We start from the raw sequence: 27,545 nt of genomic DNA on the forward strand, positions 1-27,545 counted from the left end.
TTGGAGCCAATGACCTTTGGGTCAGAAGTTTCATATTCCATTTCCAGTCCCTGGAGCCATCAAGGGCTCTTGTCAGAAGAGTTGTAATTCATGAATTTCAGCACACTGCCTCCAGCCCAAAGCATAGAGATTGTTTCCTGAAACTCATAGTCACACTTGGGCTATTGGTTGTTTATGGAATGAATGTAAGAGAATGGTATAAGGATTTGCTATACGGTACTTTTATTTTTCTAAGCAGTAATTAGAATGATTAGCATAAAACTCACATGAATAATTATCTACCTTAGTGGCAATGGATTCTCAGTATTTCTACATAAAGATACGACTAAAAAGTTCATATTAATATTCTGTATCAACACTCATCTTTTTAAAATAAAACTTCCAAATATGATATTAGATTTCTTTTTCAAGCACAAGAAGATTGTTGGAGGAGATTAGTGAATGCTTATGAACCAGCATGCAAGAAAACTTTTAAACGTTCTCATCACTGTCGTAGTGACATGAAGTAATGGGAAGGAAATGGCGGGCCAGACCTTATGGTATTGATTTCACTTACTATTCACTCCTATGAGGTAATCATCTAAATTACTAAGGATTTGCCCTTTTCTATGGAGGAGAGAGTCTGATTCAAATGGCCTCATATAAAGGAAATTGCTGAATGAAGTCATTACTCTAATTTGCATTTATGTCCCAATGTTAACAATATACCTTTTTTAAAAATGATGTTTGATACATTCCAACTTACAACACTGGTTGTAGCCCGAGTGCCAATTTTAATTGTCCTTTCAATATCAGTTTAGACAGATCTGCTAATAGGGTTGTGTTATTAGATAGATGTCTCTAGTAATGTCATTACTGAGCTGAATTGAATAGCTGTTCATTGTGGTGAAGTAAACTATCAAAGCTTATTCATTCTTGACGTCCACCTACCTATTCAAAGTTCCTTTTTCTCTGCACATTCACATAAAGAATATCATTCTTTAGCTGCTGGATAATATTGAATGAAGCTTTTGTCCTTTTCCTTGAAGATTTCATTCTGTATCTAGATCAAATCCCATTACATCAACCTCCAAAACACTTCTCAGAGTCTCTAGTTGAATTTGGTTTTAATCTGCAATCGTGAGATCATCAGTTTGGGCTTAGGAAATCATTTTGTTTTACTGAATGTCTACTGTACGACTTTCAGTTTTAATGATATCTAATGCATGCTTGTGAATCTCTCACACACACATGCACACTTCTAATCTAGTCTTCAAACCGTCTTCCTGTTCTCTTGGTCCCCTCCAAATCTGTTTTCCACAGCGTAACAAGAAGGAGGTCATTTTTAAAGCCTTAAATAAAATCCAGTTAGCCTCTTGCATAAAACCTTTGCCAAAATCCTTGACTTCACTGACAAGGCCCTGTATGATCTGCTTCCTGTCATCTTCTCAGGCTCAAATGCTGCCCCTCCTCCCTTACTTGTTATGCTACAGTCACGTTAGCTTTCATCGGTGCCTGCATGCTCCTTCTTTCCCAGGGACTTCCTGCTTGCTATGCTTTGGCCTGTAAACCCTCTTCTGGCTTTTCATACAGTGGGCAAATTTTCATTAGCTTTTGCATCTTAGTATAAATAGCATCGCTTCATATGGGCCATTCTTACCCAGTCTGTCTAAGGGAGTTCTCTCTGTTACCCTCTCTTACAGTATTCTGATTATGTTCTCGATCTCACTTATTTATTTGATTAATTTTGATGTCTTTTCTGGGCTCTTAAGCTCCCTGAAGACAAAAGCTTTGTCTATATTGCTTATTTGCTAGGTATATATTAAACATTCAGTTAATGAATGATATCTATACCTGGAAATTCTTGTGTAATTTCTAATGAAAAATTTAAAAATCAACCTCCATGTAATTGATTATTACATAGACTGGGGGTTGGAAAACTATAACCTGTGGACTAAGTCCAGTCTACTGTCTATTTTTGTGTAGCCAACAAGGTAAGAATGGCTTTTACATTTTTAAAGAGTATTTTTTAAATGAAAAAGAATAATTGTTTGTATCACATAGAAATCACATGAAATTCAAATATTAGTATCCATAAATAAGGGTTTTATTGGTGCACAGCCACACTCATTTGTTTATGGACTGTTTATAGCTGCCTGCATGTGACAACAACAGAATTGAGTAGCAATGACCCAGACTATATGGCCCGAAATGCCTAAAATATTTACTCTCTGGCCCTTCACAGAAAATATTTGTCAATTCCTAACATAGACAAGTTAGCATATCAGAAATGTAATACCTAAAAACAACTACATTGTCCTCAGTCTTTTCATAAAGATTACTTGAAGGAAGGAATGATAGAAGATCATAAAATACTTGAATCCTTCTTTTACTGGCCTTTTAAAATAAACCTCATTTAATTGGTCTCTAATTAAGGCAATCTTCAAAGACAGTGGTTCTTAGATAGTAATGTGCATTCTAATGACCTAGAGTGACCCATGTCCAGAGCTCCTGATTAATAAGTGCAGAGTGGGGCCTGAGAATGTGCTTTTCTCATAGGCTCCCAGGTGACACTGCTGCTGTTGCTCTGGGGCCTATACTTTGAAAGCTTAAGCTCTAATGTGTAGTTTTTCCTAAATCTCTTTGTCATCATGAAAGTCAAGAAATACCACCAGGACTGCATCTTTCTTTACAGGGTGTGAGTGTCTCTTCTCTGTAAGAATTCATTTACCAATCGTTTACTCAGTATTGACCATATGCCAATGTTGTTCTAGAGGCTGGGAAAACAAAGCTTAATGATAAACGGCTCCTTTGGAGGAGCCAAAATTTAGGGCTTTGCAGACATCAAATAAATAATTACAGTAAAATAGAAGGGCTATAACAAGAGATTTAAACTGCTGTTGGGCTACCAATCAGTGTCTGATACCTATTAAGACTTTTTAAAAGGGTAATTCTTTCAAAAAATTAAGACTTATAGGATGCTGTAATGTTTAAAAAAAAAATCCTTATTGCAGCCTGGGGTTGCCAGCCCACATCATCTCATAAAGAAATCCTGAGTATCAGGGAAGGAAAATAAATGGTGGATAGGAGTCAGGACTGACTTGCAGCCCCTTGGGCAGACAGAACAGCATGTGGAGACTCACATCGTGAACTTCTGCTCCAAGAACTACTGCAGGAACATACTAGGAAAACTGAAAGAATTCACAGACCCTTTGAAAGAAGTGGCTTGCCACTGCAAACTCTGTGAGATGGCTGAAAATCTGTGAGTGCCCAAAGTGTGAGAGGGGAAAATCTGCCTCCAAACACACATCCTCGCTGGGGAACCTGAAAATCCAGATCACAGGAGAAGGATGTAACCTTACTTAGCGTTGAAATGAATTTAGGGAGCCAAATATAAAAGTAGAAGAAGCAGCGGGGAGAGTCCTGTGGGCACTCCTGGCCCCTAAGGAAGCCCAGGGAAGCCACTTCTGACTTTATCTCTCAGGGTTCCTTAGGGAGGGCTGCCAGCGGAATTGGCGAAGGACCACAGAGAGAAGGAAACTTTCAGCTGAACTTTGTAGTCGTTTTGATCAAGCACAAATTTTCCTGGGCAGAATCTGGTGGGGCTGGCAAAGAGAAGTGCAGATATGGGCACATAAGTCATGGCAGGTGGGGAGGAGCAGAGCCTGAAAGCCCTGCTTGCTCTCTCAGTCCAGAGGCTTGTCACCTGGGGCAAGATGTCAGCCCTGCTCACCGGCTGACTGGATATAAACTTGGTGCTGTTGGTGGGGCACAGAGAAAGTGAGACTGGCCTGCCTGGCTACGTGGGGCTGGGTGAAGGCCTGTCACTGCCAGCTTTCTCCCACTTTCCTGGCTACCTGTGTTATGCAACAGAGGCAGCCATAATCCCCCTGGGAACAAAACTTCATTGGCCTGAGAACCACACCCCATCCCCCACAGTGGCTACAGCAAGCCCCACTCAAGGACAGTCTGAGCTCAGACAGGCCTAACACTGCCCCTACCTGATGGTCTTTCTCTACCCACCCTGGTAGCCAAAGACAAAAGACATAAACTTTTGGGAGCTCTATGGCCCTGCCCATTGCCTGAGAAACCTGAATATTTATCCAGGCAACCTAAGGGCAAGCTTGTATCCCCCTATATGATCACAGCTGATGCGCTCTTGAAAGCGCCACCTCCTGGCTGGAGGCCAACCAACTCAAGCCATTACAGCAACTCATAAAAGAATAACCCTGCTCCAAGAAAGGAGAAAACAGCAGCTAATTCCACCACCAGTAACATCCTGGCTAACCCGAGGCCGTGAGTCTGTCCATGTGAAACCTTCAGTGCCAGCACAATCAGCATTCAAGAAAACCAGCACAGTAAATAAAACAACTAAGGACCCTCACAGTCCACTTCACTCCCCTGCTACCTCTGCCAGAGCAGGTGCTGGTATCCATGGCTGAGAGACCTGAAGACAGATCACATCACAGGACTCTTTGCAGACATTCCCCAGTACCAACCCAGTACCGCTGGGTGGCTAGACCCAGAAGAGCAATAACAATCACTGCAGCCTGGTCAACATTGATTCAAGACGGAAATTTAAAAATTCTTTGAACTGAATGATAATAATGACACAACCTGTGAATAGCTCTGGAATACAGCAAAAGTAGTGCTTAGAGGAAAGTTCATAGCATTAAATGCCTACATCAAAATGTCTTGAAAGGGCACACACACAAAAAAAAACTACAGACCAATATCCCTGATGAACATAGATACAAAAATTCTCAACAAAATACTAGTGAACTGAATCCGACAGCATATCCAAAAGGTAATCCACCAAGATCAAGTGGGTTTCATCCCAGGGATGCAAGGATGTTTTAACATACACAAATCAATAAATGTGATATACCACATAAACAGAATTATAAACAAAAATGACAAAAATCATCTCAATAGATGCACAAAAATCATTTGACAAAATTCAGCATCCCTTTATGATTAAAACATTCAGCAAAATTGGCATAGAAGAGACATACCGTGTAATAAAAGCCACCTATGATAAATCCACAGCCAACATTATTCTGAATGGAGAAAGTTGAAAGCATTCCCCCTGAGAACTGGAACATGACAAGGATGTCCACTTTCTCCACTTCTTTTAACATAGTACTGGCTAGCTACTTCTATTCAACATAGTACTGGAAGTCTTAGCCACAGCATTCTTGTCATGTTCCACTGTATCTTTTAAGTAGTGCATTTAGGCCACTTATATTCAATGTTAGTATTGAGACGTGAGGTAGTATTCTATTCATTGTGCTAGTTGTTGCCTGAATGTCTTGTGGGTTTTTTTGTATGTTTTTTTTTTCAATTCAACAAGAGAAAGAAATAAAGGACATCCAAATCAGCAAAGAGCAAGTCAAACTGTTGCTGTTTGCCAATGTTATGATTGAATACCTAGAAAACCATAAAGACTCATCCAAAAAGCTCCTAGATCTGATAAATGAATTCAGTAAAGTTTCAGATATAAAATCACTATACACAAATCAGTAGCATTGCTATGCACCAACAGCAACCAAGGTGAGAAACAAATCAAGAACTCAACCCCTTTTACAATAGCTACAACAACAACAAACATTAAAATAATAATAACAACTTAGGAATATCTCTAACCAAGGAGGTAAAAGATCTCTACAAGGAAAACTACAAAACACTGCTGAAATAACTCATAGACAACACAAATGAATGGAAACACATCTCATGCTCATTGATGGGTAGAATCAATATTGTGAAAATGACAACACTGCCAAAAGCAATCTATACATTCAATGCAATTCCCATCAAAATACCACCACCATTCTTCACAGAACTAGAAAAGACAACCTAAAATTCATATGGAACCAAAAGATAGCCTGTGTAGCCAAAGTGAGACTAAGCAAAAAGAACAAATTTGGAGGCATCACATTACCCAACCTCAAACTATACTATAAGGCTATAGTCACCAAAACAGCATGGTGCTGGCATAAAAATAGCCACAGGGACCAATGGAACAGAATGGAGAATCCAGAAACAAAGCCACATACTTACAGGTAACCAACCTTCAACAAAGCAAATGAAAACATATAGGGGGAAAGGGCATCCTGTTCAACAAAATGGTGGTGAGATAATTGGCAAGATATGTGCAGGATCCTCATCTCTCACTTTATACAAAAATCAACTCGATAGAAGAAAGACTTAAATCTAAAACCTGAAACCATAAAAATTCTAGAAGATAACATCAGAAAAACCCTTCTAGACGTTGACTTAGGCAAAGACTTCATGACCAAGAACTCAAAAGCAAATACAACAAAAAGATAAATAGATGGCACTTAATTAAACTAAAAAGCTTCTACACAGCAAAATAAATAATCAGCAGAGTAAACAGACAATTCACAGAATGGGAGAAAATCCTTGCAAACTATACATCTGACAAAGGACTAATACTTAGAATCTACAAGGAAAAAATCAGCAAGAAAAAAACAGTCTACTCCCCAGTCAAGAAGAGGGTTTGTTTTGGGAAAGGGCTGTTTTCATCTTTGTTAAACTATAAATTCCTCCCGAAGTTAGTTCAGCTTGCACCCAGGTATGAACAAAAACAGTTTGGATGTTAAAATCAAGATGGAGTCAGGACAGATCTCTTTCACTGTCATGATTTCCTCAGTTATAATTTTTACAAAGGCAGTTTCAAAGATAACATCTTTACCCTCGTAAATATCCCTCATTGACCTCAAGACTTTCACTCTTGCTGCCTCCAATCCATCTTATACCCTGCAGCCTGACATCTATTTTAAAAACAAATCTGAATGCCTTTTTAAAACCCTTAAAGCCTTCCTTTTATTTCTTGGAAATTGACCCAAATCTTCAACAAAGCCTATTAGGCTCCATATTATCTCTAGCCTGAGTGTTTTCCTATTAGTTCTTCCAAGCTAGTATTATTTCTCCAGATTCAAGGCTTTTGTAAATTTGTTCCCTCTGCCTGGAATGCTTTTCCCTCTCTGTACCTCTTGAGCCTTTACTTCATTTTACTCATTTTTTTCTTTTCCTTTTTTTTTTGAGATGGAGTCTCACTCTGTCACCCAGGCTGGAGTGCAGTGGCGCGATCTCAGCTCACTGCAACCTCCGCCTCCCGGGTTCAAGCAATTCTCTGCCTCAGCCTCCTGAGTAGCTGGGATTACAAGCGCCCACCACCACACCCAGCTAATTTTTATATTTTTAGTAGAGACGGGGTTTCACCATCTTGGCCAGGCTGGTCTTGAACTCCTAACCTCGTGATCGACCCGCCTCAGCCTCCCCAAGTGCTGGGATTATAGGCGTGAGCCACCGCACCTGGCCTTACTCATTTTTTTCTAATTTCTCTTTAAATATCAGTGCTATGGAGAAGGCTTTCCTTCACTGACTCTGCTTGCTCCCCCACTATCAGAAGCAGGAAATGACCAGACTACACTGGTCATCAGTCTAGAAACAAAGGTCAATATCAAGTTAAACCTGCTATCAGTTCTACCTTCAATTAGGTTTATATAGTAAAAAACAAAACTTGATTTCAAACTGCATAGCTCTTGGACTTGTGAATGTTAGAGGTATTTTCAGTAGAGACTAGGTCTTGGGTTAAACTGAGAAAAGAAGAGCTTCTCTGGCTAATTAGCAGAAATGTTGCTAATTTTAGATTTGGCAAACAACTTGATTTATTTGGGAGCACATGCACACACACATAAATACACAAACACACGCATATATACATTTCCATATAGTTTAGCCATTTGGCTTTTAGAAAAGTACTTAGGACAAGTTTAAGAACAGTGGAGCAATTTTATTTCTTTTGGTTAAACCACATGCATTTCCTAAAGATCTGTATTTATCCATAAATATTTTGGCCCAGATTGAGGGAGAAAGTCTGGGTATTCAATCATAATTCCAATTTTTTTCCTTACCTAACTTGAATTCTTCTTGGAGTTCTCAAAACACCACCACTTGACCTTTTTAGCTCTTGTCAGAGTTTATAATTTTTTATTTGTGTGATTTTTTGATTAACATTTATCTCCCTCAGTAGGGAGTAAGCTTCAAAGAGAACTGTGCTTATGTCTTTCACCATTGTTCATTGAGTTAACCTGTGCCTGGCAAATAATAGGCTATCAGTAAATGTTTGCTGCATGAATGACAAGATGATTAGATGTATGATAACCTTCCCCTCTGCCCATCACTCAGCTGTCATTGGCTTGGTCAGGCAATAAGCGGCTCAACCCCCCCCCCCCCACCCCCGGCCCTTGATGCTCTTTCTGATTGAGTTTCTTGCCTATCAAGTGTTTATTGTCCTGGATCCTTGGGTTGACTCCTTCTCACCTTCACTCACTCTTATTAGTTATGGATCTAGTAGTTGACTATTTACTGAGTCTTACTTTTTTTCAGAAGAACTAGACCAGGAATTGAGATGGAAGATATTACCATTTTGACATATAATCAATGTAAAAATGATTACTGAGATATTTTACTTCCTTTGTGGTACTAAGAGCTAGTGTGCAATTTATATTTACAGCATATCTCAACTCAAACTAGCCACATTCCAAGTCCTCAACAGCCAGATGTAACAAGTGGCTGCCATGTTGGATAGTGCAGCTCTAGTACCTTCTCAGATACCAGGTCATCACAGATGACCTTATGTGTGTGTGGCTTTGGGCCAAAATGTCGCCTCAGAGATTACACTGGAATCTTACAACTTCATGAAATTACACATGACACTTCTCTTGCTCCTCTTTTGTGTTCTCCTGTTCATCATCTCTTTTCTTCATCTTTCTCCAGTGCCTCCTTGTCCTTACTATTCTTCTTCCTATTTATTTTCTGGTCTTTTTGACCCACAGGTTTCTTTCCCTACTTTGCTCGTTTCTCAGTAATTCAACAGGTTTTCTAAGTAAACTCTTATTTGTGACACGTCATAATTTGCTATATAATTTGAAGGATGGTATGAAAGGCCAAGTTATATAAAAATGTGATGAGTAGAAGAGGTATACCTCAGTAAAATATACACCTTTACACCTTTAAAGAATTAGTTGATTTCCTCTCTACTAAAAATATAAAAAATTAGCCGGGTGTGGTGGCGGGTGCCTGTAGTCCCAGATACTCGGGAGGCTGAGGAAGGAGAATGGCGTGAACCCGGGAGGCGGAGCTTGCAGTGAGCTGAGATTGCACCACTGCATTCCAGCCTGGGTGACAGAGCAAGACTCCGTATCAAAAAAAAAAAAAGAATTAGTTGATTTCCAGAGTTTTAAATATAAAATAAGTTCAGAGTTTTCTTTGTCATTAGATTGGTTTTCATAGGTAGTCAGTATATTGATTCAGAGGCAAAAGAAAATCCAGGTTAAGTAAGACAGGCTAGCATCATGCAGTCAAAACCTAGGTTTATATGCCAAAAAGCTAAAGAAAATTTTCTTTAGCTTTTTGGTTTGTTCGTTGTTTTTCTGACTTATGCGTTAGTACTACTTACATCTAAATTGCTGCTAACATTAGCCATACTCTAACATGTAGGCTTTATGTTTGTGTCACACAGATCACAAGGTGATTACAATGAAAATGTCAACTCCAAAAAAGTCAGTAAATTTTAAAGTATTACGTAGACTAAAATACAAAGTCAAAGAGCTTTATATATGACCTTCCACAAAGTAATCATAGTCTACATCCTATGGGAGATATACTTAGGGACTCTCTAATTCACCAACAGGGATGGATGCAAATGAAAGGCTTAGAATAAAAATAGAAACACTCTGCAACCACAATCACTTTCCCAGAAGGGACTGTGCAAAGACGTATAAAGATATAGTCAAATGACAGTTTTCCACATTTATGTCAGGAAAGCAAATGCGTCCACGTTCTCAAGTAAGTGAAACTGTTGGCTTTAGTTTATTGTTATTCTCTATTCATTGTCAATTCAAGGCTTTCTAATATGATGAAAAAGAAATAAAACCTGTTGTCCTTGCATCTTTTAAAATTTTTCATTACAGAATTTTGGAGGTGAGGAGTATTTTAGAGATACATCCTAATTCTGTATTTTCACAGTGAGGAATCTGAGGTTCAGGGGAGGTTGCTGCCCAATTCACAGTCATTTAGGAGAGTAGTGGTAGAACCCTCTTTAGAATACAGATCCTCTGACTCTGTGTTAGAGCTCTTACCATGTCAGGCTTGGGAAAATCTAGCAGCCATATTCTTCAAGGAGAAATGAAATTTCTTTTTTATTGTTTTTCTGACTTTTATTAGCAACTGAGGGTTAGAGATTTGATATTTGGCAAATTTCTTTAATCATTAACCAAAAATCAAATTAAGATTAATCAGAAATTTCCCTGGGTATTGTATTACAAGACAGGGACCAAAAATAGTCATAGAGGTCTCCTAATTTCTGAGTAATTTTATAGTATCACAATCGAAAGCACCATTGGGAGAAGGAAGTTATATGACAAGCTATAAATGTTGTGTGAGAAAAATAATGTTGTCCTTGAAAGGTTCAGTTTCCTTTATCAATTTTTGAAGAAGTAAATTTAATTAAGGTGACCATCACAAGAATCTGCTGAGCTTTGTACAAATGCCCATTTATAAATTTGTCAAAATTTCACTTTCATTTTCTTACTTACTGAGCCATGAAGGTATTGTCTCTTAAGCATTGAGCTCACTAGACACTTAAAAATCTTAAACAAGGCCGGGTGTGGTGGCTCACGCCTGTAATCCCGGCACTTTGGGAGGCCAAAGTGGGCAGATCACGAGGTCAAGAGATTGAGACCATCCTGGCCAATATGGTGAAACCCCGTCTCTACTAAATATACAAAAATTAGCTGGATGTGGAGGTGCATGCCTGTAGCCCCAGCTACTTGGGAGACTGAGGCAGGAGAATCACTTGAACCCGGGAGGCAGAGATTGCAGTGAGCCAAGATCATGCCACTGCAGTCCAGCCTGGTGACAGAGCAAGACTCTGTCTCAAAAAAAAAAAAAAAAAAAATCTTAATAATTACATTAACAATTGCAAAAGGTTTCCATTAAAAAAGGTAGACTTATAAGTTTGTTACTAACTGCAATTACACTAAAGTTATTTTTTATTCAGTACTGTTTTCCAAATATCTTTGCATCTGCATTTTGCTTGAGTTCACTGAGGGAGCAGGGTCATCATATCTACCCTCCCAGGAGCCCTGACTACCCAGGATAACACCTCCACTGTGATTTGAGGAGCACCAGAGGCTCTTCTGAAAAATAAGTTCTTCCAGTGGTTGATTAGTTATTTCCCAAATTTTAAGATTAACCTTTTGGATTAGAGTTTTAACTCTAATTAAAATGCAAGCATCATATGGAGCCTATTAAGCCTATTTTAATCCTTGACATCTTAGTTTAGTTTCTCAGAGTAGTAACCCAGTCACTTGGCAAGACTGAAAGGAAATTGGAAATGGGACACATGTCATGTGTCCAAAAAAAAAAAGAAAATTGGAATTGTTATGAGCATGAGGTGCGAAAGTAGAAGCCTAATGAAAAGAGAAGCATGAGGCACTGGGTACTGAACACGATGGGGGATCAAAGTGAGAGGGAGTTATAGAGGAAATACAAGACAGAAAAGGATAACTATGAATATTGTCTGTTTCCACACTGCTGCCATGAGTCAACAATCCCTCTGTGAGTTATGATTAATTATAAAGAGGGCGCTTCAGTCCTATCCCTGAACACAAGAACAGCGTCCTCACACAAGTCCATGCTTATTTACCTAAAACATTCATTCTTTTTTTACCTTCTATCCTATATCTTAATAATAAAGTTAAAAATGAATATTTCAAGTTGAGACAAGATAAAGTGATAAAAATGGATGAGTCGGAAGCAGAGTGAGAGACTGTTGCTAAGACATGTGCATTTGCTAGATGCTTAATAACATTTTACAGGTACTCAGTGGACCAAAGCAATCAAACAAGAGAAATATCATTAACACATTGTCACCTACAGTTCTTATTGTGTTTTGGTGTTTACTCAGTTTTCTCAGTTATTTACAACAGAGATGTTCAGTTTATTGTTTGTGAGAAAAATGAGTTACTCAGGTGATAATATAGTAATTTAAAATGATATTTGATGAAAGGGATTATCTAAGGCTGTGCTGTCCGGTATAGTAGCTGCTAGTAACATATGGCTATTAAATATATGAAATGGGGCTTGTCCCAATTAAGGTGTGTTGTGAATGTAAACTGTACACTGGATTTTGAAGACTTAGTATTAAAATAATAAAATACTACAATAACTTTTTTTATTAATTAAAATGATAATATTTTGGATATATTGGGTAAAGAAAAATATTAAAATTACTTTCACATTTTTTCTTTTTTAATGTGGCTAACTAGAAAATTTTAAGATGAGTGGCCAGGTGTGGTGGTTCATGCCTGTAATCTCAGTGCTTTGGGAGACCAAGGTAGGAGGATGGCTCGAGGCTAGGAGTTTGAGACCAGCCTGGCCAACATAGTGAGACCATGTCCCCCCCCAAAAAAAATCCCCATATCCTTTAGCAAGGAAAGGAAAAGTAAAAACAAAAAAATTTAAATTACGTATATGTGGCTCATATCTGTGGCTTGCATTCCATTTTTACTAGATAGTGCTATTCTAAGGGATTTAATACATTCTTTAAATGGGATATACTCGTGAATTTAAAGTTTATGTTATAGTTATAAATGTTCAAATGCCTTCTTTTGGAAGCAGATGTATATTTGACATCAACAAATCATATGTGACTTCTTTATAATTTCTTTCCATCTGCTATCTGGCGCAGGTGGGAAATGTTCTGAGCTACTCTGATAACACCTGAAGGGAAGAGTCACTGAAGGAAAGAGTGTCCAGTTTCCTTTACATGAGCGAACCACCTTCCCTAGCCAGTCTGTGGACAGTTACGTTTAGCAAAGATTTATCCTGTGCCTGTCTACATTAGCTGACGTGAATAAATGAGTATTCAGTCAGAATGACCTCTGAGCACTTGCAAACAAGTTTCAGGAAATGTTAGTCAAATTTAACTATCTGCATGACTTTCTGGAGAGCACTGGTGAATAATAAAGACAGTAAACTCAGAATGTACGTCATTGGAGATCACATTGTGAAACCAGCATTAATTTAATTTACAATAAATTTGAAATTCTTAGGTGGGGTTTGTGAAGAATAATTTAATTCCATCTATGAAAAAAACATTCCCACTTTTTGTACAGTTGTGGACTTTCTGAAAGTCACTTAAACACTGCATTTCTAAAAATTCAGCAATTTACTGTTCAGTATAAGTATTGATGACAAAACGCTATTTTGTATGTTTTTCTTATTTCTGGCACATGTAAGATTAATGCTTTTTCACCACAAGAGAAAAAAGACATTATCTTTCGAGGTCAGGGAGTTTCTGCATCTTGGTTTCAAGCTGCTAACTACATATGACATGATGAGGAAATGATACATTTTTGTTTTTTTCAGGACCAATTGTAAGCATCAGAGCTGCTTACAAAAATAATTTCAAAAATTGGTTGACAAAAGAATTCTGCAGTAAGAATTTCTGTCTTATTTTCTGGTAGAAAATCCAATTTTAGAAAAGTAGAATATTTTGTGGGTTATATTTATTCACTTCATTTTATATTTACAAAATTTCTAATTTACTAACTATAGCTATATGACTATGATTCTTTTGCCATGGGTGACATGAGTTAGAATGGTTTTTGGTACTAGTTTTAACTCATTACTATCTCTTGTTTAATATGTTAAACATGTCTTAAAGTTTGAATTTTGAGTCCTTTGATGATTTATCCATTTCTATTAATACGCATCTAAATCTCTGATGTGTATAAAATGATCGTTTACTTACAATCTGGCAAGTTTTCTAACATAATTATGGTCAGCTGGAACCCTAAATCTTTTCTCTGTTTAATGTCAGAGTCAATTTTTGCAGATGCTATTAAAGAGGCCAAGCATCAAACTATTTGCTTCATTTATAAAACTATAAAAACAAATATGATTCTCAACCATTTAAAGTTTGCCACATATTGTTTCCAACACGAAGACATATCCTCAAGCTCTCTGGGAATACCATTGATGAGCTGCGCTGTTTGCATGCCCTGTGGGTCCTGCAGGCAATCATCTCTCTTCTACTGAACCACTATCCAAAATTCATTCTTTCCATTTACCAAAATGGGAAAAAAGGACTGAGAATATTGGGGAGGAATAGAAGTCATGACCTTAATCTGTGTGGTATCTTGAAGACAAGTATATTTATTACCTTTGTAAAACCCATCTCCACTTGGGAGCCATATGGAAGGATCTATGGTTATTTGATATAAAACCTACATGTATTATTATTATACACCAAAAGGATTGAAACAACAGAATAAGCATCTGAGTCTACAACTTAAAAGGCATAACAAATGATATGTTTCTATCATGAAAACTGATCTTGTTTAAAGAAAAAAGGTGTTGGAAGTAAGTGAAAGTATTTCAAAGTAACTGCTACTAGCATTTTTGCATTTCCTCATACCTAAAATTAGTTTTTAGTGTCTTTCCTATTTCTTGTCATAATACTGAAATTTAAAAGCATAAAGAATATGGTGCATCTCAGAAAATAATATTTTGGTATCTATTACCATTCCATGAAGACTGGAGGTACAAAAAAGGAAACAGTTTAAAATTCGTTGAAATCGTTTCGTATTCCTGTTTTTCCCCTTAGCCTCACCACTAAATCAATGCGAAAAAATCTGGGAGGAATCAGAAGAAAGGTAAAATCATCACTTTAGAAACTTAAAATACAACTTTTATGCAAAGGTCGATTGACTACAGAGAAAGCAGAAGAATAATTCCACGTTGGTTTCAAGTACAGTACATGAAAAGTTATTTAGAAAGCTATCCTCATTGCTTTCAGATGACCTAGGGACAGGTCTGCCTAAAAATGGGTGAGGGATTAGGTTTTGCAAGGACTTTGCCTGGCAGGTTTAGTTCGTAATCTATTTTAGTCCCTCTCCCTTTGCAATAAATTGTGTGAGTGTCCTGTGTAAATGGGCATTTATTAAATGTTTTTATTACAAAATAAATTATTGACAATGGGCTATTCTTTTTATTCAAATTTTTGGAAAAGTTTTCTTTTCTTTTTTTTTTTGAGATGGAGTCTTGCCCTGTCACCAGGCTGGAGTGCTGTGGCGTGATCTCAGCTAACCGCACCCTCCACCTCCCAGGTTCAAGCGATTCTCCTGTCTCAGCCTCCTGAGTAGCTGGGACTACAGGCACATGCCACCATGCCCACCTAATTTTTGTATTTTTAGTAGAGACGGAGTTTCACCATGTTGGCCAGGATGGTCTCTATCTCTTGACCTCATGATCTGCCTGCCTCAGCCTCCCAAAGTCCTGGGATTACAGGCGTGAGCCCTGGCACCTGGCCAACTTTTCTATTTGTATAACAGAGTACATTCATCCTGTTCCACATTTTCATAGCCACACCTTTTTGAAAACAAGAATCTGTTCATAGGTAGTTAAAAAACTGAAGATTAAGTCAGGATCCTGAAATGACTTTCTCCCTTATTTTGCAGGCATTGATTACAAAGAAGACTATGTAAATTTACAGACTATCCAAATATCACAGAATTAGGGGGACAATTTTATGTATCATTTTGTTGTACTCAATAAGTTAGTGGAATTTGATATTAAACTTACAAGAAACTGGTAATGTATAGATCATTCTTCACAAGTACAAACATATTCCGTAAAAAGTGCCCTAGAAAAGCCTGCAGTCTCCTCAAAATACAAACACACATACACACTTATTTTTAAAGGAGTGGATGGAAAAAAATTCCTAAAATGTCCTTGCTGTATGCTTTGGTAGCAATTTTGCCTTTCCCTTTTGAAACTGATGCATTTGTGTTCATTGACTGTGGCTTTGAATGAAGTTCTCCTCTATGAGTTCTGGGCAGGTTGCAATTGCATCACACATTTTTTTCTCGTGAAAGGCAACAGCGTATTTTCAAAAGAGATGAGGTTCTTAAGTCAAAGAGATACAAGTTTTCCACTTGCTTTATATATAATATTAGGAAATAGTTTAATGTCTTAGTTTCTATTTTTTTTTTTTTTTTTTTTTTTTTTTTTTTTTTTTTTTTTTTTGAGACGGAGTCTTGCTCTGTCGCCCAGGCTGGAGTGCAGTGGCGCGATCTCGGCTCACTGCAAGCTCCGCCTCCCGGGTTCACGCCATTCTCCTGCCTCAGCCTCTCCGAGTAGCTGGGACTACAGGCGCCCGCCACCACGCCCGGCTAATTTTTTGTATTTTTAGTAGAGACGGGGTTTCACCGTGGTCTCGATCTCCTGACCTCGTGATCCGCCCGCCTCGGCCTCCCAAAGTGCTGGGATTACAAGCGTGAGCCACCGTGCCCGGCCTGTGTTTCTATTTTCTTAACTGCATAGGCAGAATGACTTCATGCTGTATTGTGATGAATAAATACCAAAAGTAGCACCCTATTTTGAGCATCTACTCTGATCTAGTCATGTCATATATCCTTTTAGTATCATTAATCTATATAACAGCACTGTGGGGTAAGAGTTATTCTACTCCCCATTTGATAAAAGAATACTTATGTAAAATGCCCATGACGGTGTGCAGGTTAGCACATCGTAGCAGTCGTAGTGGTAATAACAGTAGTAAGAGTTATAGTTGCTTTTGTGACTGTGGTCATCTTACAGCCCCACATTCCCACGGTAACTGAATTGATTTAAGGATATAAAGAGGTAGTGAGATTAGGGGACACATGATTTAAAGTCAGATTTATTTCACTAGGATTTATGCTGTTAAGCATTACACCATATTGTTGTGGGTTTGTGGAGGTTTTGTTTGTTCATCTGTTTTAATTTTAGATTTTGTACATCCAGGCACTATGCATATAGGCACTTCATCCTTAAGGGAACAATTTTTCCAAATTGTATTTTAAAACAGTTTTGATATTTATTTTTTTCTGAAAACATACTGGTATGTTACCTAAAAGGCATATTTTATCCTTGATACATTTATTTGTATGCATTTATATCAGGGAGTCAGTTCAGTGAGTTAGCTGCCTGACTGCTTGGCTAATTCTTCAACCACTGGTCTAGGTATTTCTGGTTTCCTGGTTCTTATGCAATGAGATAAAAATGTTGGCTTAGGGTAGCTTATTCTCTATGAATTACATTTGTCAAGTGTAGTAAGAGTATGGATTATTTATGTGCTTCCTTTATATTGCTATTATTGCCAAAAAAGATAATGTCTTCACTAATGATTCATATTTTTACATATAAAATTTAATCTGATGTATTAATTTCATAAATACACATAGAAATAGAATATTGCTGTATAATTTATAGTCACATCATATACCAATAGGTATAATTAGTAATATAAATTTAGCAGGATCTGTTATTTAGTATTTATTTTTAGCCTGTGCTATGCATTTATGTCTAATTAGTAAAAGGTTTTTTTACTTCAGGGAAATTTAAAATTGACAAGACAAATAGGAAAAAAAAAAAAAACCACTGAAGTGTGATCCATTTTTCTTAGTACTATGTATTAAAGGTATTAAAGATATTAGAATACTACTTTAAAATCATGTATCATTTACTGAGATATGCATAGATTATTTAGTTTTACATTATGCTTATTAGATACGAAGTATGTGTTGAGATTCCATAGAAAGCATAGCAACATACTGAAAGCTGTGCTACCCTTTAGGAATGCTGAAATATAAAAGTTCATTGATTCTAGGGAGCAACTGTTCATTTTTGTTTGCTCAGAATTTGTCTGGTACATATAGAGGTCTGATTCATTTTAAATGCTCTAAATCAAATTAGTAACATTTAGCGAAGTGTATATATTATCCACTTTGCCGACTGTAAAATAAAAAAGTTATATACTTATAGTATGTGGATAAGAACCACTTTACAACTTAATTTTTTTCTTGCATTACTCTCTTACTGTGAATCTCTATAGCGATGAGCAATGGCATTATTGGCACAGCTAGCCTTCAGAATATTTGCTCACTGTATGTCAGCATGAAGTTTACATTGCCGTTAAAACCACTGCAATTTTTACAGTTTTTTTTAATAAAGCTCTTTCTCATACATTCTTACTTCGTCTTCACAACAACCCAGTGAGAAGGCAAATAAATGGAGTGGAGATTTGTCATTTCTACCTGCCAGCATTCCAAGGCCCTTTCTACCGGGGTGCGGGGGGGCGGGGGGGGAGGCGGGGAGGCTATTTCTACCTGGGGAGGCCCCTGAGATAAAATCGGTGGACGGTAGGGCTCCACCTCCCTCTCCCTCTACTGAAATCAAAGGAGAGTGCGCATCTCTTCTACTTCCTTGGCAGCGCAAGTGCTCACGTGATGGAGTCTCAGCCAATGAGATGATCCTGCCTGGGATTTTTTTTTTCCCTAGAAATGAGTGATCAGAGCAGCTGAGGACAGTTTGGAGCCCATTCTCATGGAGGCAGTTTGCACTGTGGGTTGTCCCTTTGGCAGTAGAAACATCTGGAGATTTCAGGGCTATCAGAGGCAACATAAGTGTCTGGAGTGGACTCCTTTGTTTCTGCCATTTTTTCCTCATGGTTTTTCGGCCTTTCCCCTTGATATGGCTTGGGTGTGTCCCCACCAGAAATCTCATCTTGAATTGTAATCCCCATAATCCCCACATGTCAAGAGAGAGACCAGGTGGTGGTAAGTGAATCATGGGGGCAGTTTCCCCCATCCTGTTCTGGTGATAGTGAGTGAGTTCTCGTGAGATCTGATAGTTTATAAGTATTTGGTAGATCCTGCTGTGTTCATTCTCGCTCCTGCTGCCTTGTGAAAAAGGGGCTTGCGTCCCCTTTTGCCACGATTTTAAGTTTCCTGAAGCCTCCCCAGCCGTGTGAAAATGTGAGTCAATTAAACCTCTTTCCTTTCTAAATTACCCAGCCTTGAGAAATTCTTTTTTTTTTTTTTTGAGACGGAGTCTCGCTCTGTTGCCCAGGCTGGAGTGCAGTGGCGCGATCTCGGCTCACTGCAACTTCCACCTCCCGGGTTCACACCCTTCTCCTGCCTCAGACTCCAGAGTAGCTGGGACTACGGGCGTCGGGCAGTTCTTTATAGCAGCGTGAGAATGGACTAATATATCCCTCAACTAGCCATCTTATATATTTATATAGCACATCCCTATCACATTTAACTTGAGTAGGTTGTGGTTTTTTGCAGCCCAGAACACAGGTGATTAGAACAATTATTGCTCTTCCCCACTTATAGATGAAGAAATTGAGCCTTACAGAGGTTAAGTAACTTGTTTGTAGTTATATAAAAAAGCCAAGCCTAAATTCTATGTCTTCTGGTTAATGGTCGTTCCTTTCACAGCACACCTTTTACCCAGATTTGTTTAGTGACCTTTGCAGACAGTGAGGTGTGCTTCCTTCCTCCTGTGTATCTCCTCCATTGCAGTGCTTACTCCTAATTCCTGTTATAATGCTTTTCTGTTTGACATCATATTTGGTCTCCCTTACTGGACTGTTGAGCATCTTGGAAGACAAGGATTATATTGTATTCATCCTTTTTTCTCTCAAATGTATACTGGAGTGTCTGGGTGCATAACTTAGTACCAATAAAGATTTTAATGAGTGAGCAGATAAATGCATAAATTACTCAATTAACTGAAAACACTGATATAGGTTCAAAGTTGGAGCTATAAGATTGATTTCAAAAAAATATGACCTATGTTCTTTACCAATCAAAATTTTAGGATATTTTAAATAAAGTGTTTTACCTTGAACATACCAAGATGTTCACAGCCGGGTGCAGTGGCTCATGCCTGTAATCCCAGCACTTTGGGGGGTGCTGAGGCAGGCGGATCATTTGAGGTCAGGGGTTTGGGATAAGCCTGGGCAACATGGCAAAACCCTATCTCTACTAAAAATACAAATATTAGCCAGACATGGTGGCGCACACCTCTAGTCCCAGCTACTCAGGAGGCTCAGGCACAAGAATTGCTTGAACCTAGGAGGCAGAGGTATCAGTCAGCCAAGATTGCACCATTGCCCTCCAGCCTGGGCAACAGAGCAAGACTCTGCCTCAATAAAATGAAATAATAAAGATGATCACTTAATAAACATTTATTCTATGATTATATGCTAGGTTTTAATATGGGAATAAATAAGAATGATTCTCTTTTCAAAAAAGTGCTGCAGATGGATGGGTGAAACAGATGATTCCATAGCTCAAATAATGGAGCTATGGGCAAAAAAAAGCTGTGGTAATCTGAAGAGTGAATAGAGCAGCAGGCGCACTCTCAGCAGCCATGGGAACCACTAGACTGGCGCGGGGATACAGCTCTAGGCAGGATGCTGTGCACATCAAGGACAATGGCCATAATCCTTTGAAAGCTACAGAATAGCAGAAAGTGCTTTGCCTTTTCAGAATAATGTGAGATTACCCCACTACAAAAAAATTGCCTGTACTCTTAACATAATTATTTTTTAAAAGGTTATAATCAAGTCTTGTTATAAAAAATTCGGATAATTTTAAAATTAACTATGTACCGCTTGGGAATAACACGTAAGACTATATTTTGGTTTGCCACAAAGATGAGAATAAAGATAGATCTATATCTCTAAGCATTAAAATCCAATGCAACAGAAGGAACAAATAAATATGTATATAGAGAGATAGACACATAGAGAGAAAACCATATATATATATATGTATGTGTCTATGTATGTACATATAAAATAGGATAAAAATGTGTTAATATAATTTCCATTCTTCACAAATTATGTTCATGGTAGAAGAAATATTTAACTCCAAGGATGTTTTGGTATTGTTTGCAGACAATTACTACGGTACCCCAAAGCCGCCAGCAGAACCAGCACCATTATTGTTAAATGTAACAGACCAGATACTTCCAGGAGCCACTCCAAGTGCTGAAGGAAAACGGAAGAGGAATAAATCAGTGAGCAACATGGAGAAAGCCAGTATAGAGCCTCCTGAGGAGGAAGAGGAAGAGAGCCCTGTGGTCAATGGAAACGGAGGAGTAGTAACGCCAGGTTAGCCATTTACATTTTTTATGGGTTCATAAATTTACTGTTTTAGATCTAAGATATATATGTACACACATACATAGTAAGATATATATACAGATACATAGTAAGATATATATATACATATATATTTCTTACATCTGTGTGTTCACATGTAATTATTATAATTATCTTCAAAGAGAGAAGATTATATCAAATGGAAAGGACATGGAATTTCAACTACTTTAATTTTTTATTTCAATTATATAATATAGTGAATGACTGAAACCTGTATATTACAAGTCTTACATATGGTCGTGTAAAGTTTTGAGGTCTTTGTAAATTAATATTAGAGAAAATCTATTCTTAGAAATCTTGCTATGCTTGCAGTTCTCTCAGTAGAGGTTATGTCATGTGATTTAGTTTACAACTTCAATGAATATAATTTTCAAAATCACTACAACTGCAGAATGCCCATATATTTGTTTCTTTTTCCTTACCACCTGATCTGGAAACATGAAGAATGTATCTTTATACAGTAACAATGTGAAGCCACTACCTTGAACAAGCAAAATAATAGCTGTGCCCTTGATTTATGATCGTTGTATCACATATGTGAAGAATTAGACACAAATTTAAAATGTGCTTGTGCAAAGTATGGATTTGCATTTTTCTTATTCTTATTACTTAATAGAGCATCAGAAATAGATTTTTAAAATAAAATTATTCGTAATTAAATATTACCAAAACAACAACAAAACTATGGCATTTTGGTAGCCTCTTGAAGTAAGTTTCCAAAATTTCATTTTATTATTTATTTTTTTAATGGTAACATAGCAGTGGGCATTAAAACAATCTAAGGTCCGTATTTAAAGTTCTTTAAAAATTGTTAGCGTGCGTACCTTTCATACATATTATTCTTAAGATATTTCTTATTACCACTTTGATGTCTATATTTTCATGTTTATTGTGCTGTTTCTCTGCTAACATAGTATTGGAATTTTTATGCTGTTATTTTTATCAAGGAAAAACTTCATAAGCTTACTTTTTATCTTCCTGTTTCAAAATGCCTCTAAAAGTGTTCTTCATTGAACATAAGATGAATATAAGGAGACCAAAAATCGAATTTGTGCTAATCAAGGTATAAAACCTAAGGTGCTTTCATCTTGATTACTCAGAGGAGGACAACCCCCTCCATTAATGTATGTGAGTTAAAATATATTAGCTGACTCTAGCATCATTGATTTCTAGATACAAACGCTAAAAGTTAAAATATATTAGCTGACTCTAGCATCATTGATTTCTAGATACAAACGCTAAAAATCACTATAAGTAATGTAACGTGTCTCCTATGAAATGATGTGGCAATTTTCAAGCAGTTAGATACCTTCCTCTTTTTTGATTCTGAAGTATCTGTGTCAAAATATTTGCTTTTAATTATATAATTACATTAGAATTAAATCAATAGTACATAGCTTTCTTAGCTGATCTTTGATATGAGAAGCCAAACAACTCAGCTGGGTTGAAGCTATAACCACAAAAGAAGCAGAGGCTGGGGTCATATAACATTTGCAAAATTTCTTACTGGTTAACATCCTGTGGTTAAAAATGTAAAAAGTATATTCCTGCTAAACCAGTATCATTGATCACAGACTTTTAAACTAGAAACTTGTTTAATTATGGGGCTTACTGAGTCTAGAAAGCAAAATTTCCTTCAATTCATACCTTACGCATAAGGATGATGTGCTTTTATGGTTAGGAGGTCTTCATCACCCCCAGAGAAACTGGATAAAACTGAACTCTTCTTGATCAACCCTAGCCATATGACTGTCTCTGGATTCCTCAGCATGATGATAGCAGAGAACAACTGTTAGCCAACTCTAGGTTTTCAAGACAGTCAATGAATACTGCCAACAGTGGCTCTGTAAATAAGCCTGCTGGACAAGTGGCCCTTATACTGTGCTTTTCTTTCCTGTTATGAGGAGATGAGAGATACACAAATCAGGCAGCCCTTCACCCACTGTTCAAAAATGAGCGGAACAGTCTCAAATCAAAAAATGGTCCATCATCCAGTATTAAAAGTCCTTTGACAATCCTGGTCCTTGGAATGTCTTTGTTTCTCTTTATGTTTATTGAGTAGAGACTTTAGGAATTTCTTTGACCTCCTCTGATATACATTTCCCAACTCTTCACCTTTTGAAACTCATCACATTGTTTGTTTTTTTTTTTAACACAGTGTCTCTACCCTGCCTTCATGTTCTTCACATTCTTCACATTCACCAGACACCAGATTTCAAAGAAGACTGAGAAACATGTTCCTAGCCAGGTGCGGAGGCTCATGCCTGTAATCCCAGCACTTTGAGAAGTCAAGGCAGGCAGATCACTTTCATAGGAGTTTGAGATCAGCATGGGCAACATGGCAAAACCCCATCTCTGCAAAACACACACATGCAAAAATTAGCCAGGCATGGTGGCACACACCTGTAGTCCCAGCTTCTTGGGAGGCTGAGGTGGGAGAATCACCTGAGCCCAAGGAGGTCAAGGTTGCAATGAGCCATGATGGTGCCACTGCAATTCAGCCTGGGCAACAGAGTGAGACCTCGTCTCAAACAAACAAAAAGAGAGAGAGAGAAACATGTAACTTAAATTTTAGTTAACACTGCCCTATATCAACTAACTATAGTAATAATTAATATCAGACTTCAATTCAGAGCATAAATATTATAATCAATGAGGCACATTTGGAGAATATAAAAAGCATATTGAAGTAACATTATTCCATTACAAAGGAATATTGATAATAGTAATAAGCCATAAAATAATTCACTTCTTTTGAATGCTTACCGTGTGTTAGGAGCGGCCTAACCTCATTATAGGTATTAGTTCATTTAACTGTCTTAACTGTCCCATTAACTAGGTACTACTTTACAGATTAGGAAACTGAGATACTTTGCCTAGTAACTGGAGTTCCTATGTAGGAAAACTTGGTCCACAACCCATATGTCTGGCTGCCGTGCTATCCTGAGTCTTACATAACCAAATGCAAGCATAAATATATTTCTTAGTGATATATAAACATATAACCACCATTTTACCTGTATATCTTTCAAAGTGGCATTATAAATTTCTAGTTACCAAAAACTTCATATTGCTTTTATTTCCTGAAATCATGTACAGTGAACTTAAATCCCTCTGTGGGTATAAAAAATTCCTAGTTTTTAGAATTCTGTGCATGTATAAGCATCAAGTCTACCAATATTTGGCTTCATATATATTTAACCAAAACTTTGCTCTAAGTAAATAAAGGTTGTAGGTGATTCCTCGGTTTATATCTGATACCTATTTTTTTTCATCTTTTCTCCTTTGAACTAGAGATTATACTTAAACTGCAGTTTTCTTTTTCTCTCACACCTTATCTATATAAAGTCAATGACCACGTTTAAATATATAAGTTCTCCAGGAAGTTCTGCTAACATTATCAATGTTATCAAAATTCACATGACATGTGAATATTTATTTTACTGAGTGTTCATTCCTTCTGCTCAGAATTGCACCAGACACATAGAGTTAGCCCATGGCACCTAGTAAAACCATATAATGATTTTTCAGTGTCAGGACAGAAATATTTCTCACTCTGTCATACATTGCCTTGGTAATGGAAATCAATACAATTCTATCCTTAGATATATAGTTTTATCCTTGTCAATAATAAAAAATTGGAAACATAAAAAGAAATAATAATGGCCACTCTCCTCTAATGGATACAAACAATGGACCAGGCATATAATACATATATTATCTCTAATCCCATAATAATTCTATACTTGTTTTATGAATGAGATACTGACATTTTGCTTAAAATCCCTAACTAAAGTAAAAGTTTATTTACTGGCAGAGTTGAGATTTGGATCTAGTAATACCTGAACTCATCCGCTCTCCAACACATGTCCCAGAACCGTTAACCACGCCAAAGACAAAGGGACTTCTGACCTCCCCAAAGTAAATCGCAATCCTGCAGCTTAGAGGATTTAGTCTACATTGTATTCCATTGTATTTGTCTTTTACTAGGCTCACAGCAGTGATGTTAGATTTAATGACAAGTATGGTTGTATCCTTACATCATCTTACAGATTGTTTTTGAACCGATGTTTAAAATTTATATCCCCTGGAAACCTTAACATTAACATCACCTGTATTTAGATAGTTTCATCTTTCTGTTTATCTTGTTAGAGTTGATGTCAGCCCCATGGCTTCAAATTCTATAGATTTATCTGCACCCTTCACTGCTCTCCCGTGTTTAAGGTATATTTCTAACTACTACCAACTGGACAGCATCACCTAAGCATTACTTCTGCAACTTAAATGCAACACATTTCACTTAAACTCTTCTCCCACAGAACAAGCAAGCAAACCAATTCACAAAGCCCTTTACCCGATTTCTCTAATTCTACTTTTCACCCATATTCCTCAAAATTATCTTTTTGTTTCTTTCCCCCAGTCTTGGTATTGTTTATTAGGCACAAAAGGGCCAATGGCTCCCATCCTTGCCTTCGAAATATCACTGCACCATCCTAGAGCACTGCCTTACTAACTCATTTGTGGACTATAGTTCCCTAACAGATCTGTATGCCTCCAGGATCCTTCCTGATCCAAATACCTTTTATTCCACCATAGGTAAAAATTCCTGAACCAAAACTAGGTCATGGCAGGGCGTGATGACTCACACTTGTAATCCCAGCACTTTGTGGGGCTGAGGCGGGTAGATCACTTGAGGTCAGGAATTCAAGAGCAGCCTGGGCACCATGACAAAACCCTGTGCCTACAAAAAATATAAAAATTAGCCAGACCTGGTGGCACACATCTGTAGTCCCAGCTCCTTGGGAGGCTTAGGTGGGAGGATCACTTGAGCCCAGGAAGGTCAAGGCTACCAGGAGCCATGATTGTGCCTCTGCACTCCAGCCTGGGTAACAGAGTGAGACCCTATCCCAGCAAACAACGACAACAACAAAAACAGATCGTGCAGCTATCCTCAAAACTTGAATGAGCTTCCGTTTCCATTGGTTCAAATTCCTCAGGTAGCAACTCAGGTCCTGCTATATTTGACAAGAACATCTCTGTTAGCATTGGCTCCCATTAATCCCGTATGTAAACTCCCTTCTCTCATCCACACTACACACACAAAACGTTTTCACCTGTGTGATCAGGCCATTCCCACATTTGAATTCTCTTTATTCACAATCCATTAAAAATTTTTCTTATTTCCTGGGAATCCCTTGTTGACTTTTCACAATGAAAAGTAAAAACTGATCATCTCTGAATGACAGTAATACAATTTGCACTTCTCATATATTTGGAAGGTATTAGCCTGGTACTTGTTGGTAACTTTTCATAATGCGCATGTCTGGCATCTCCATATAAATATTGTAAACATTATTAGAACAAGGACCTTTTTTTTTTTGAGATAGAGTTTCACTCTTGTTGCCCAGGCTGGAGTCCAATGGTGTGATCTCGGTTCACCGAAACCTCCACTTCCCGTGTTCAAGTGATTCTCTAGCCTCAGCCTCCCAAGTAGCTGAGATTATAGGTGCCAGCCACCACACCCGGCTAATTTTGTATTTTTAGTAGAGATGGGGTTTCTCCATGTTGGTCAGGCTGCTCTTGAAATCCTGACCTCAGGTGATCCACCCGCCTTGGCCTCCCAAAGTGCTGGGATTCCAGGTGTGAGCCACAGCACCTGGCCGAACAAGGACTTTTTTTATTTTTCTGTTTGCCTGTTCAGTGATTAGCATATATCTTTAAATGTTTCAAGTACTTAGTAAATATTTTTTAGTCAATCTTGCCTAATCTCTAGAGGACATCAGTTTTACTGTATCAACTGATTACATTCCTTTCATGCTCATTTTACACTATTCAGTATATTCAATATGCAGTGTTTCCTAAGTTTGAAGGATATATCCCTGATCCTATATTCCTTCAAAAGTTGTATAACTAAAAAAAAGTATACAGAAGTGCATTTTAAAATACATATTCTTAGAGATGAGAATTAGCCAGCCTCCCTAGCTTTGGCAATACCAAAGATAGATAGATGGTTAATAGTTAAGTCGATTGCATTTTTTAAAAGATTGAACTCTCCTTCAGGAAAGCAAGATCATGTAAACCAGAGTAATTAGGTTAAGCTTTCTTGGATTTCTTTTCTTTCATGAGTTACCTGCTAAACTTTTCCAGAAAGTAATTCACTATTATCTTGTAGCTTTCCCTCATGAGCTATTAGTAAGTCTAGTGCAAAGAATTATAAATGCACATATACTTTAAAAGCATTTAAATCTCTCTGTTAATACACACACACACACACACACACACACACACTGCCAAGAGGAACAGGGCCCATGAGAGCTACCTTCGCCAACAAAGAGAATACAGTATGTGTACACAGAGCTGCCTTCTCCAGGCCCCCAAGCCTGCAATTAGTGCAAATGAACTGCATCTCCCAGAGAGCAAACAGAGTGTCCCTTATGTGATCACCGAGTGTCCTCGGCAATGATCTCAGTTC

At 37.7% G+C, this 27,545-nt stretch overlaps 1 protein-coding gene across 6 annotated transcripts in view; it reads left to right on the forward strand.

Moving 5' to 3' along the window:
• MAGI2 (membrane associated guanylate kinase, WW and PDZ domain containing 2) overlaps positions 1–27,545 on the forward strand; it is a 1,482,569-nt gene that overhangs the window by 933,336 nt on the left and 521,688 nt on the right. For all 6 annotated transcript variants that reach the window (XM_032761229.2, XM_032761230.2, XM_032761232.2 and 3 more), the window contains exon 4: positions 20,807–21,022. In XM_032761229.2, coding sequence (XP_032617120.1) covers positions 20,807–21,022 — 216 coding nt within the window. The remainder of the gene's footprint in view (positions 1–20,806; positions 21,023–27,545) is intronic.

This window comes from Hylobates moloch, unplaced genomic scaffold (assembly GCF_009828535.3).
Source record: "Hylobates moloch isolate HMO894 unplaced genomic scaffold, HMol_V3 SCAFFOLD_1, whole genome shotgun sequence".
Taxonomy (NCBI): domain Eukaryota; kingdom Metazoa; phylum Chordata; class Mammalia; order Primates; family Hylobatidae; genus Hylobates; species Hylobates moloch.